Genomic DNA, 14178 nt, shown 5'->3' with positions numbered 1-14178 from the left:
TGTCCTAAACACCTGGAGTAGAGCCTGGCACACAGTAGATGCTCCACAAGTAAAAGCGTATGCAGGCAGATTCTTTGCTGCTCACGTCTAACGTGAAGTGTCCACGGAAACTAAATGTCCTAGCCACACCTCTTCCTGGAGGCTTTCCAGGAGTTCTCCCTGCAGCGAGGGTCCTGAGCACTCAGAAGCTCCTTCCTCATTCCGCCACCGTGGCATGACCCCCAGAGCCATCAGATGCGGCAGGAGAGGGAGACGCAGGAGGTTGGCATCATCAGTGGAGAGCCATCTGTCTCCCCATGACATCCAGAGCTCTCGTTGGTCGTTTGCGTTACTATGATCTTTGCCTTCCTGTAAGCTCCAGTTCTGGAACGCTACGTCCCTGGGTCATGGTGGATTCCCCCGGGGGGGCTAGACGGCTCGCCCGGGAAGCTGATGGATCCCCTGGCCGGATTCTGTGCCGGGGCCGCGCGGCGGTCAATTTCCTCCACAGGAACGCCCTGACCTTCTCCGTCCTCTCCTCGGCAGGGTCTCCCTTCGCCCGAGCCAGCATTAAAAGTGCCAAGCTGGAGAACTCGACTTTTTTTCACAAAAAGGAGAGGAGGATGCGTTTCTACATCCGCCGCATGGTCAAAACTCAGGCCTTCTACTGGACTGTGCTCAGTCTGGTAGCCCTCAACACTCTGTGTGTCGCTATTGTTCACTACAACCAGCCCGAGTGGCTCTCCGACTTCCTCTGTGAGTACCGCCCGGCCCCGCCCCTGCCCACTCCCGCTCCCTTCCTCACACCCTTTCCCACTTGTGGTGCCGCGTGTCTGCCCTTTGACGTGGACGTGTTTGCAGCTGGCACCTCAGTGAGTCTTTGGGCCTGAGGGCTGGAAGCTGGAATTGAGGCCACCAAATACTTCTGTGATGCTTTTTTTTAATTTTTTAACGTTTATTTATTCTTTGAGAGAGAGAGAGAGAGAGAACGGGCAGGGGAGGGGCAGAGAGAGGGAGACACAGGAATCCCAAGCGGGCTCCGGGCTCCGAGCTGTCAGCGCAGAGCCCAATGCGGGGCTCGAACTCACAAACCGCAAGATCGTGACCTGAGCCGAAGTCGGGTGTTTAACTGACTGAGCCACCCTGGTGCCCCTGTGATGCTTTTTAAAAGAGAGGCATAAGGGTGCTGGTGAAGGGGGCATTGGAAGAGAGACAGAAAGGGGTAGAGACCACAGGACAGCCAGATGGAGACAGAAACACACATGCAATTTACAGGTAATATCTCTGGGGATGTTAAAATGAGTGATTTGTGGTTGAGAGAGGGGGATGCTTTAGGGGCAAAGAGTGGCCCTTATGTTGTCCCCATTTGCGCGTTTCTGACACTCCCTGCTTCTCCCCTCTTCTTTCAAACCTTCTTCTTCCCGCCCCCCCCCCCCCACCACTTTCCTCTCTAGCCCTTTATGACCTCCTTATATCCGGGATTCATTCCTAGAAGATCTGCCCCAACAACTATGAGAACATCTGGCTCCTTCAGTGACTACCAGGACCCCTAAGGCCTTGCCTTTCTGGGCCTATTCCAGATTCCAGGAGTTAGCATGTGATAGTATCAGAATTGATGGCCAGGAGGGGGTGAGGAGAAGCAGTGAGAGGTGGGGAGACCTCTGACCGCAATTTAAAAAATAAAGAGCTCTGAGAAATCAATAAGAGTAGCGTCTGGCGGTGGGGAAGGCAAGCGCATACCCTGGCTCTGGCCTGTGGGCCCCGAGTGAGGATTTCCCAACACCGTTTGCCTGCTGGCTGCCCTCCACCTGCATCTACTGGCCTGACTTAGGTTCGTAGCTTCTTGCCCCGTCTGGCCTGGTTCGGGGTTGACCCAGACAGCCACTGGAGACAGTCGAGTCTTCAGCCTAGAGAGGCCTAGGAGCCTGGTCCAGGTCATTATTTCCTTGTAACCCTTACTGTTCTCCGTCACATTGGTTGACCCCTCAGGACACTCCCCGGGGGCCAGCTCTCCTTCTGAGAGCCCTGACCTAGTTCCAACCCTCGTAATTGCATTTGGTCCCCGTGGAGTCTTACAAATGAGGACTCTTTACTTCTTGTTTTAATCTCCTCTGGTAGTCTATTTTTAATCTCCCATATTCTCCACACTAATCACTTTGCTCTGTCTGTCCTGGTTCAGGAACAGAGAGTTGGGACTCCCTGTCCTGGGCTCCTGTGTCTGTAAAGGTCCTCTAGTTATCCCCATTTGAGAAAAAGGAGACACAGAGAGGTTAAGTAACTTGCCCAGGAACACACAGCTAGTAAGTGACAAAGCCAGGATTTGAACCCAGAATCCAAACTGTGACTAATGACAGATCCCTGCCCTGGTCACCAGATGACCTGGGTTCTCAGTGCCCACTCTGCTCCTAACTCATCGTGTGACCCCGGACAAGTCACTACCGACAGCCAGCCATCAGCGGAAAGCGTCTTCGTTTATAAAGCACCCTTTTTATTTTACTTGCCACAAAGAAAGAAAGCAGGGCTACTATCTTAAACGAGGGCATGTCAATTTGAAGATACACCCCAATTTCCCAGATGTCAAACTGAACAAAAGCGTGTGTCTTAGAATCGGTGAGGTGTGGTCGTTTCTCGGGGTCTCAGATTTCTCATCTGGAAATTGGGTTTATTGGGCCCTGAAAGTTCTTCCCGACCCTCCCGGGCTACAGACAATTCTCTCAGGTCTTGTGCATTGCCAGCAACCAGGTTGCCATGGTAACTAGGGAGCAGGTTTCCCAAAGTTGTTTCTGGTGGTTCTCGGAATGCACCAGAAGTTACAGCCAGATGTCCCTCGCTGATATTTTGGCCTGACGATTCCAGAGACCCTGGTTTCCCTCAGACACTAGGAGCTCCCTGGCGTCCAAAGAAGATTCGGTCAGGAATGAGTGTGAAGGACCTTGACGGTTCAAACCACCTCTTAAAAGAATGATAAAAGAAACACCCTTGACTTTCTTTCTTTTTTTAATGTTTATTTATTTTTGAGGCGGGGAGGGGCAGAGAGAGAGGACAAGAGAATCCCAAGCAGTCTCTGCACTGCCCGCACAGAGCCCAACGCGGCACTCGGACCCACGGATCGTGAGATCGGGACCTGAGCCAAAATCGAGAGTCAGACACTTAACCGATTGAGCAACCCCGGCGCCCCAACACCCTTGGCTTTCAAACAGAATTAACTATGTGACCAAAACTGAAACTCTTGGAAGTTTGGGTCCTTTGTCTTCCTTTCTGTTTTCTTCCGCTCAGAAAGCCTCCTTACCCCACCAAGAAAGCTCTCTCGGAAAAGGTCTTGAAATTAGCCATTTCTCTGCTGGTGCAAACAAATTCCCATATGTTACCTCTCCCCAGGGCGTTTGGACTATCATGCTTTCTTACCAAAGAACAAAAGTGCTTTATCTTGTCCAAGACTTTTAGACATCAACAAGACAGGACCCTCCCGCGGCCCCCGGGGGGGGCATCAGATAGGTTTTCCAAGTTGGGAGAAGGGCCGAATCTTAGATTGGTTGCCCCTGAGTCTCCAACTAAGCCCCTGACACAAAGGTTACTAAAAGGACACCATTATGATTTCTATTTCAGTTTCTCCTTTCAAGCTCAGGCGTGTAAAAGTGGACTTATCATAACTTTTAGATTATGGCATCCTGGGCTCATTGTTATTTTGTTAGTCGGGCAGTTCGTTCGTTCGTTGGTTCGTTCATTAGTTTTAAAACGTACTGGGGCGCCTGGGTGGCTCAGTCAGTTGAGCGTCCGACTTCGGCTCAGGTCGTGATCTCGTGGTCCGTGAGTTCGAGCCCCGCGTCGGGCTCTGTGCTGACAGCTCGGAGTCTGGAGCCTGTTTCCGATTCTGTGTCTCCCTCTCTCTCTGACCCTCCCCCGTTCATGCTCTGTCTCTCCGTGTCTCAAGAATGAATAAAACATTAAAAAAATTTTTTTTAAATAAAAAAATAAAACGTACTAAGCACACAGGAACCCACCAGCCAGCACAAAACCTGAGTCCTTGGCAAGGACCTGTGCCCAGCTGTTATTGTTGAACCAGAGCAAAAAAGTGCGTGGTGGAGAGCCATGGAACTTTCCCCACTCCTTTTTAAGATCGGCCAGGGGTTGGTGGGTTGGAGGGTGGGGGACAATTGTTGTTCCTCACTTTAACAGAGGAGAAACTGAGGCCCGTGGAAAGGAAACTTGCATAATCTTTAGCCAAGGCCACCAACGACCCTCCTCTCTCCCTGCCTGCCAGGCCAGATGGATGGGGTTGTTATTAACAGGAAAGTCGGAGCCGCCTGGAACACCCCCCCCCCCCCGCCACGCACTCCACAAACCTAACTTCCTTTCCATTCTCCCTCCTCTCCCTTCTAGACTATGCAGAATTCATTTTCTTAGGACTCTTTATGTCCGAAATGTTTATAAAAATGTACGGGCTTGGGACGCGGCCTTACTTCCACTCTTCCTTCAACTGCTTTGACTGTGGGGTAAGTACTCTCGTTGATAGGAAGTTCAACTCTCCGGCTCTGGCCAAGAACGGCTGATGCCTGGGCACATCAGAAAGGGAACAGTAGGGTCACGTCTGGACGTGAGAGACGCAGCTGAATGCAGAAGGAATGAGAGGGCAATCCCAGATACCGGTGAGGACACAGAGGTTCCCAAACTTTTAGCCACTACCAGCGGGAGGGAAACATTCAGGCCCTCTTTCATTTATAAAAGTTCCAAACCAAAGGACCCAATATCGCATGGCAGCAAAATGGAGAAATAAACTGTGGCACGGCCATATAACGGAATTCTCCACAGCCAGGAGAGGCGACCAGCCACAGACATTGACAAAAATCAGCCCGTAGAGCAGGATTCCGCTCCGCTCACGTAAGATCAAAAGGATAAAAACTAGACGACTGTATGTTGGTTAAGGGCGATGCTTGAGAACTTTCAAGGGGCAAGGACCTCAAAAAACGTTATGCTCAGTGAAAGAAGCCAGACCCAAAAGGTCACATACCGCATAATTCCATTTCTGTGAAAGGTCCAGAATAGACCTATCCATAGAGACCAGAAGCAGGTAAGGGGTTGTGGGGAGGAGGAAGGAATGGGGAGTGACTGCTCATGGGGAGACAGGGTCTCTTGGGGGAGTGATGAAAATGTCTCAGAACTGCAAAGAGGTGACGCTGACACAACATTGTGAATGCGTGAAATGCCCACGGGTTCTGTGCTTCAAGTGGTTACTTTGACGTTCTGTGGGTTTCACTTCGATTTCTGAAAAAACGCAAGGAAATGGTTACTGCAGTACCCAGGGGCCCCTCGAGGCTTCTCGGGGTGGAGACCCTCACCCTGCTTCCGTGTAGGGGCATCTTGGTTGGGTTCCCGTAAGGTCCGGGGCCAGGGCACGGTTTCCAGGGCCCTGGACGCGAGACCAGGTTCTCTGCTCCAGGTTATCATCGGGAGCATCTTCGAGGTCATCTGGGCCGTCATAAAACCCGGCACATCCTTTGGAATCAGCGTGTTACGAGCCCTCAGGTTATTGCGTATTTTCAAAGTCACAAAGTAAGTCTCTGCAGCATCCCCCGGCATCCCAGCAGGGGCGGGGATGGGGACCGGGGTGGGGCCGCCTCCAGCTTGTGGGGACGGGCGGGCTCAGCTGACCGGCCTGACCGCCCCTCCCCGACCCGGGCTCTGCTGGCAGGTACTGGGCATCACTCAGGAACCTGGTCGTCTCTCTTCTCAACTCCATGAAATCCATCATCAGCCTGTTGTTCCTCCTTTTCCTGTTCATCGTGGTCTTCGCCCTTTTGGGAATGCAACTCTTCGGCGGCCAGTAAGCGCTCAGCAGACTCCCTGACTTCCGCTTCCCTGGGGTCCCGTGCGGGGACAGAAGTGGGTCTGGTGCGTCCAGAGACCCAGGCTCACCTCCATCCCGCAGACCGCCCCCCTCGTGGCTCCGGGAGCCCAGTGTATTCACCCAGATGGGCGGGGTCCTGGGTACCAGTCAGGGTGTCCTGGGGAACAGAGATGCTGGAGATGTTGCCCTGGAGACAGGATGCTGAGCTAAGTAAGCCCTCAGAGCACCCAGGGCAGGGCCAGCGTGAAATGCCTGTGTCCTCCCCGCAGGTTTAACTTCGATGAAGGGACTCCTCCTACCAATTTCGACACTTTTCCAGCAGCAATAATGACAGTGTTTCAGGTACGGTCTTCACCTGGCCCCCGTGGGCGGATACCTCTTAGTGCCAGAGACTGAAGCAACCATTCAGCATAGGAGGGGGGTTCCTCAAATCGCTCTTCCCCCGCTTTGCCTTGTCCCGCTGTTTTAAAATACAGGTTTTAGAATTATTCAGGCACGGTGAGGCCAGCAGATCTCCGTGAGATCGCAACCTCAATCAACAGTGGTGGGTAAATGCCATTGGAAAGGCAGTCTGTTGTACTTGGAGATCCCAAGAGAGGAAGTCCACGGCGGGCCACGCAGGGCCACGAGGGGGAGGTCAGGAGGCAGAGAAGGGGGAACATGAGCACAAGCCTTTATTGTGGTTTCTGCAGGAAGGATCCCGCGAGGCAGGGTAAGCAGATTTAGAAGTGGCTAGCTGGAGTGATTTCAGCGGGGCTCTGGGCATGGGGGCCATCTCGGGTTAGCTGATGAGAAAGATCAGGGGACTGTGGGCCCCGAGTGTAAGAGCCCCATAGAGGAGGTGGTTGGTTTGCACTTGGAAAGTGCACACCGTGGGCAAGTTGGCCATTATGTGTAGGAATTAGCTGGCCCTGACCCCCTCCAGGGTCAACAAACCCCCGACCCCCACCAAGTCACAGCATCAGAATACAGAAAATGAGGCATGGTTACCACACCCATCCTCCCTGGATTAGGAGATGCCCCTGATCCCACATTCCAAGGCAAAGAGACCCTGGGTGCTCTCCCCAAACCAACTGCTGCATCTGTGTGGGCCCATGCCCTGAGGTTGGGGACTGACCTGGCTGGGATCACCAGAGCCTGGTGGGTTCTGTCTCTTTGTGGGGTGGGGGAGACAGGAAATCTATGGAAAATGTGACTTCACTTTCTCCTTCCCCGGGGAGGGCAGTTTCTAAAAGAGAACCCCTGGACAGGGGGTTAGAAAGGGAAACTAGCCAGGAAGATTGTTGATGGTGGGTCTTGAGCACAGGGGTTCTTGTCTAAGGGGGGGGGGGTCTGTCCCCCAAGGACACTTGGAAGTTCTAGAACCGTGGTTGGTTGTCACAGCCCTGGGGGAGTTATGCTACAGGCACCTGGTGGGTAGAGGGCAGGGCTGCTGCTCGGTACCCCACAGTGCCCAGGACGGCCCCTTAACAGAGAATGACCCGGTCCCCAAATGTCAGCAGGCAGGGCCGAGGCTGAGAAACCCACATTAACGGGTTTTGGAGTTGATTCACATTTAGTTTATCCTTGTGGAAATATTACAGAGGAGGGAAGTTGGATTTTTTTTTTTTTTTTTTTTTTTAGTGAGCGTGTGGGTGACGCACGCCTGTCCCCTCAGTCCATCCCATAAGCATCAGGGAGACTTGTGTTTGCCAGCACCTGCCTCCCTGTGCCTGACACATTCTCCCGTCACTGGCACCCGCCCTGCCCCCAGGCACAGCAGGCCCGAAGGACCAGTGAATATGCGGCTTAAGCACCAGAAATTTATTTCTCGTATATCTGGAGGCTGGAAGTCCGTGAGCAAGGTGCCCGCGGGGTTGGTTGCTGGTTAGGACTCTCTTCCTGGTTTACAAATGGCCACCTTCCCACCGTGTCCTCACATGGCATGGAGATGGGGAGACACAGAACAAGTTCTCTGGTGTCTCTTCTTATAAAGGCCCCAGTTCCCATGATGAGAGGCCCATCATCATGACCTCCTCTAACCCTGATTACCCCCCATCCCCAAATACCGTCACATGAGCGTTTAGATCTTAAACGGACAGGGGCACCTGGGTGGCTCAGTCGGCTAAGTGTCCGACTTCCGCTCGGGTCCTGATCTCACAGTTGGGGAGTTCGGCTCAGGTGGTGATCTCACGGTCCGTGAGTTCGAGCCCCGCGTCGGGCTCTGTGCTGACAGCTCAGAGCCTGGAGCCCGCTTCGGATTCTGTGTCTCTCTCTCTCTCTCTGCCCCTCCCCTGCTCACGTTCTGTCTTTCTCTCTCTTTCGCTCTCAAAAACAAACATTAAAAAATATACATCTTAGAGCTTCAACCTATGAATTTAGGGGGGCACAGCCCCGTCTGTAGTGAATCCCCTGGTCACACGAGGCAGGACAGGGTTACGGACCGAGCTGTGACTCCCCCAGAGGCACCTTTCCCTGGCAGCCAGGCCGAGAGCCCCTCAGGGCAGGGGTGGCCCCTCCCACGCCCCAAGAGCCCCCCGCAGCCAAGGCGTCTCCGCGGGGCCCGTGGCTGAGAGGGGTTGGCTGTGTGTTTCTCCGTCCCCTTTCAGATCCTGACGGGCGAAGACTGGAACGAGGTCATGTATGACGGTATCAAGTCTCAGGGGGGCGTGCAGGGCGGCATGGTCTTCTCCATCTACTTCATCGTGCTGACGCTCTTCGGGAACTGTATCCTCCGCGGGGCGGGGCCGGCGGGGGCGGGGCTGGCGGAGCAGCCGGGCGGCGAGGGAGGGTCCTCGAGGCCCGGGTACCCGGGGTCCGAGTGGTGGTGCTTTCCCTGACTCCAGCGCCTGCAGACACCCTCCTGAACGTGTTCTTAGCCATCGCGGTGGATAATTTGGCCAACGCCCAGGAGCTCACCAAGGTGGAGTTGGTGGCAGAATGCTTCTCCCTCGGGCAAAGTTACCGCCTGCTTGTGGCCCATCAGCGCTGTGCTGGGCGTGGGGGTGGAGACAGGGTCCGAGCTTTTGCCCTGGAGGCTCTGTTCCCCGGCAGAAGGAGCCCCCTCCCCCTGAAACAGTCTGTCGCTGATCAGGAGGATTCCACAGCAAAGAAGGTGGGGGGGCGTAAGGCTGCGGGGCTGCCACAGGAAACAGATGGCAGGCTCCACCCGAGGGCCCATTTATAGGGAGCGGGGAGCGTCAAGGGACCTCTCCAAGGAATGGCGCAGCCCCCAGGCCAGCAGGCACTGTCACCACCCCAGACCTGAAGGGATGGGACAGGTGGGAAAACCCACACAGGGGCCTGAGGCTCACCTCGTGGCCCCATGAGCTTGGGAGCCGGCCGGACGTCGCCCCCAAGTGACATCAGTAAAGAATTAGATGCTGCCGGTGCCGGGCATCGCTGTTCTCTCCCTTTTGCAGAAGGGGAAACTGAGGCTCAGAAAGGCAAAGTCACTGGCCCCAGATGGTATGATAATAGCAGCTACTATTCACAGTAGCACACTGTGCACGTCAGGTACCCGACACAGTTCTTGCTCTACAGTAAGTGCCCAATAAAGGGAGCAAAACTTCGTGTCAGATGCCTCTTAGAGCAGCCTTGGACTCCCTGGAACTCGGATGCGTCTCAGCTGGGCACAGAGGAGGCAACACTGCTTTCAGGAACACCGCTCACACCCTTGGGAGAGCCCACAAGCCGGGCTGCTGGGAATGGTTGTACAGGTTGCGCACTGCACAAAGGAAGCTGGCGCCTTTTCTGCAATTTCAGAGGAGGGTGTTGGGAAACAGCCCCATCACATGAAGAGAACATGTGCAGAGTCTTCCTGTGAGCCCAGGAGGGCCCGGCCTGGGGCTTCCCTCCTCTTCACGGTCCCATCTCTAGTGCTTTGAGGTGTTCAGGACACATTCGTGGAACTGAACCGAACTGAGCGGACGTTGCCCGTTGCCAAACCCTCCATCTGCTGGCCCTGGCAGGGGGGAGAGAGAGTTTCCCGGGCCCCTCTGACTGGCGGGGGGGGGGGGCGGTAAGAAACGGAAGGCTCTGCTGCCCCAAGCACACGGCCACGAGCCTGGTCACCATGGAGCTGGCTGGCTGGCTCCAGGGGCTAATCCAACCGTATGCTCATCCGAGTTCCAAGAGCCCGTCCTCAGGGGCTGTCACGGGGGAGAAGGTGCGCCGGGAGCATGGGAGAAGGGGAGAGAGAAAGGCAAGATCATCTATTTAGTAGGGACATGCTTCTCCAGAGCAACTTGTTTCCTTCATTTATCCTGCAGGTATTTCTTGGGCATTTCATGAGGCAGGTACCCCGCTAAGCCCCCGATGTGTTGGTCTTATGAATCTTCTCAGAAACCCCCGGAATCAAGTTCTCTGAGCCCCCCTTTTACAGATTGTGTCTTTCAAAAGCATTTCTTGAGCACCTCCTGTGAGCAGAGCCTGGTCTAAGAGCCAAGGATATGGCAGTGAACAAAAAGGCAGAAATCCCTGCCCTCGCGGGGCTGACATTCGGGAGGGAGAGACAGACACGAAATCAGTTTCTCAGGGGGTGAGAACTGCTCAGATGGGAGAGCCGGGGAGAGTGGAAATTTTAGGTGAGGATAGCGAGGCACCCAGAGGCGACGTTAACAGCGAGCGAAGGAGCTGGGATTTGAATCCACGTGGGTCCAGAACTTGTGCTCTGACCCACGTGTACTGTTGCTTAGGCCCGAGCGTGTTTGATACTCACCCAGGAGCTTGTTGAAAATGCAGATTCCACGGGGCCCAGCCCGGGGCTTTTCGGGGGCGGGACCTGGGAACCTCCATCTGCAATGCCACTGAGGCAGGTGGTCCAGGGACCCAGCTCTGAGAAACGCTGGGTGAGATACCAGAAGGAAAGGCCTTCTGAGAACGGGGTGGCTGGTCGGGGCCCACCTCCGTGTGGTCACTGACCGAGCGTCCTGATCTGACCGTTTCCGAGGTGGTTAAGGTTGCTTCTGGCCCCAGAGATCGCAGTGCAGGGGGAGAGGCACCCTGCCACGTAGCCCGACGCTTCTTACTGGTGGGTTCCTCTCTGGCCATTCCTTCCTCGTTGCTTTTCCTTTGCTTTTTCTTTGTGGGCTTTTCTGTTTTACGAATGAGGCCCTGCATGAAGGCTGAAGGAGGCTTTAAAGCCCCAACACATCTTCTTCTGTGTTTGTAAAACATCTTCCACCCTCCTCCTCTCTGAACCTAACCGGCCGGGAATATAAGCTCCTCTCCCGATTCCCCTTCCGGAAGCTGTTGGCAGTGCACGGAATGGGCCAGGTCTTCTGCATGTGGGGGCTAGTCCGTGCTTTTAAAAAGTCTGGGTCCGGAGAGCTTAACCCAGAAGGTAGAGTGAGAGGGAGGTCTTTGCATTAATTTCCGGCTCGTTGAGACGGGGTGCAGAAAAGTCTCCATTGTGGGAAAGCAAGGGAGTCTCTTTCCCCTTTGGTTTTCTCCTGGCTGTGTCCTAAAACAGGATTAAGAACGAGCTGGAGACTGAGCCTGCACCTAGAGGGGATAGCAGTACACTTGACCGACACGGGGCACCTGTTCCGATCTGCGGGGCTCGGCTCAGGGCAGGCGGCGGGGGGGGGGGGGGGCGAGACCCAGGCCACACCTGCTTGTAAATATTTTCCCATGTTGCCCTTTGGTGGCAGTAGGGTCAGCAGTGAGGCCCCAAGGCCTGGTTCATGTTTTGTGAACAGGGACCCCGTGTGTCTTTCAGGATGAACAAGAAGAAGAAGAGGCAGCCAACCAGAAGCTGGCCCTGCAGAAAGCCAAGGAGGTGGCAGAAGTGAGTCCTCTGTCAGCCGCCAACATGTCCATAGCTGTGTAAGTGCCCTGAACTCCAGAATGCTGTCCAGGGTCCTCACGTCTACACCCTCCCAGTCAAGAATTTGGGGGCAAGGACCAGTCCCTGACAGGGGTGAGCTTTAGGAAGAGGTGCTTCTGCTGTATCGCCCAGTTGTACTCAACAGATAGTTAATAAGCGCCTCTTACGTGCCAAGTATTGTTCTAGCAACTGGGGATATGGTATTAATAGGGGGTTAAGGGGCGTAGGGGGAGCCAGGGGTGGAGAGACTTGGGACTTTAAATAAAGTTGCCATGGAAGGCCTGGCTGAGAAGGAGATAAGACCAGAAGGAGGTGAGGGAGGAGCCAGGCAGGGGGATCTTAGGGAAGATCATAGCAGGCAGCAGGAACAGTATATACAAAGGTCCTGGGGCAGGAATGTGCCTAGTGTGTTTAGGGGACATGAAGGAGGCCACCGTGACTGAAGTAGAGGGAGGGAAGGAGGAGAGTGGGAGGAAGTGAAGACAGAGAGGTGATAAGCAGATCATGCAGGGTCACGGGTGGGCTGTGGACTTTTGATCTGAGTCAGATGGGGGCCGTGGAGGGCTCTGGAGCACAGGAGGGGCAAGACCTGACTCGGGTGCTCATGGGCCCCCTCTGGCAGCTGTCAAGGGAACAGGCTGTAGGGAACAAGGGTGAGAGTCAGGGGACCAGGTTGGAGACTACATTCATTGGTCCATACAAAAGAGACCGTGGGACTGCGGTGGGGTGGTGGCCGTGGTGATGGATGTAGCTGAGTTCTAGACACATCATGAAAGGTAGAGTGGAAAGAGTTCCCTGGTGAATCAGAGGTGGTGAGGGGGTGGGAGTTCAGGTATCTTGATTAAAGGGAGATCCGTTGAGCCAACCCACATTCTGCCTGTGTTGGATGTCCCAGGGACGTTGCACACCGAGGGGCAGTGCATGACGTGACGGTGGGGAGGGGGCTTTCTTTGCCAAAGTGGAAGGAGGAGAGGTGGCTGTGAAAGGAGAGCCCAGGAAAACACATAATCAGACAAGCGAGTTTAGGTGTGCAGTCTATGGAAGGTGGTGGTCTGTATGGGGCGCCTGGGTGGCGCAGTCGGTTGAGCGTCCGACTTCAGCTCAGGTCACGATCTCACGGTTCTTGAGTTCGAGCCCCGTGTTGGGCTCTTTGCTGACGGCTCAGAGCCTGGAGCCTGCTTCAGATTCGGGGTCTCCCTCTCTCTCTCTGCCCCTCTCCCACTTGTGCTCTCTCTCTGTCTCTCAAAAATAAATAAATGTAAAAAAAAAAAAAAAAAAAGACACAAAAAACTATCAATGCCCGCAAAAACCCTAGCGAAGTCTGTATACCCCAGACTGGGCTGCAGGCTGGTCTGCACCGGCCCTGTGGGTAAATAAGTACTGCCCAAGAGTCCCCAGTGCCCACCCTGGCTCCCCCTGGGACCACCCAGACCCTCCATGACCCAGAATTAACAGATCATGTGGACGATTCCAGAATCTGCCCCAGGCCAACGTCCACTGTGATGGCTTATCCTAGAGGTTAACATACTTTGACCATCGAGGCTACATCCCCCAGGGGGTCACGTGCTACAATTTGAGGAAGCCTGGAGAGGACGGCGGGAACACCCACCCGGGCTGAGACCCGCCCCCCCCCCCCCCCCGCCCCCCAGCAGTCACACCCAGAGAGACACCTTGCTGGATGGAGACACCCACCTGGGCCACGGCCCTGGCTAGGCCAGGATGCCCAGCCAGCTTGAGTTTTCGGCACAGGCCGCGCCACCTGGTTGGGCTGAAATACCCTCCCCGGGCCGAGACATTCGCCGGAGGGGCCTGAGCAGGCCACGTGGCCCAGCGCTCTAACCCCCACCCCCACCGCCACCCCCACCCCCACCCCCACCCCCACCCTTCCCTTGCAGAAAGGAGCAGCAGAAGAGCCAGAAGCCCACCAAGTCCGTGTGGGAGCAGCGGACCAGCGAGATGCGGAAGCAGAACCTGCTGGCCAGCCGGGAGGCCCTGTACAACGAGATGGACCCGGACGAGCGCTGGAAGGCCTCGTACGCCCGGCATCTGCGGCCGGACATGAAGACCCACCTGGACCGGCCGCTGGTGGTCGACCCCCAGGAGAACCGCAACAACAACACCAACAAGAGCCGGGCGGCCGAGCCCACCGTGGACCAGCGCTGCCTCGGCCAGCAGCGAGCCGAGGACTTCCTCAGGAAACAGGCCCGCTACCACGACCGGGCCCGGGACCCCAGCGGCTCGATGGGCCTGGACCCCCGCAGGCCCTGGGCCGGCAGCCAGGAGGCCGAGCTGAGCCGGGAGGGGCCTTACGGCCGCGAGTCGGAGCACCACGCGCGGGAGGGCGGCCTGGAGCAGCCGGGCTTCTGGGAGGGCGAGGCCGAGCGGGGCAAGGCCGGGGACCCCCACCGGAGGCACGCCCACCGGCAGGGGGGCAGCAGGGAGAGCCGCAGCGGCTCGCCCCGCACGGGGGCCGACGGCGAGCCGCGCCGGCACCGGGCCCACCGCCGGCCGGGCGAGGAGGGCGCGGAGGACAAGGCGGAGCGGA

General features: G+C 55.9%; 1 protein-coding gene across 1 annotated transcript in view; it reads left to right on the top strand.

Moving 5' to 3' along the window:
* The window catches only part of CACNA1A (calcium voltage-gated channel subunit alpha1 A), a 270223-nt gene that overhangs the window by 195784 nt on the left and 60261 nt on the right, over positions 1 to 14178 (top strand). The window contains exons 13-21 of the mRNA XM_040450093.1: positions 526 to 735; positions 4360 to 4472; positions 5417 to 5529; positions 5669 to 5800; positions 6094 to 6166; positions 8413 to 8530; positions 8659 to 8726; positions 11526 to 11632; positions 13529 to 14168. Coding sequence (XP_040306027.1) covers positions 526 to 735; positions 4360 to 4472; positions 5417 to 5529; positions 5669 to 5800; positions 6094 to 6166; positions 8413 to 8530; positions 8659 to 8726; positions 11526 to 11632; positions 13529 to 14168 — 1574 coding nt within the window. The remainder of the gene's footprint in view (positions 1 to 525; positions 736 to 4359; positions 4473 to 5416; positions 5530 to 5668; positions 5801 to 6093; positions 6167 to 8412; positions 8531 to 8658; positions 8727 to 11525; positions 11633 to 13528; positions 14169 to 14178) is intronic.

The sequence above is a fragment of the Herpailurus yagouaroundi genome, unplaced genomic scaffold (assembly GCF_014898765.1).
Source record: "Herpailurus yagouaroundi ecotype Mexico unplaced genomic scaffold, PumYag 200, whole genome shotgun sequence".
Taxonomy (NCBI): Eukaryota; Metazoa; Chordata; class Mammalia; order Carnivora; family Felidae; genus Herpailurus; species Herpailurus yagouaroundi.
This window is presented reverse-complemented; position numbering and strand designations above follow the sequence as displayed.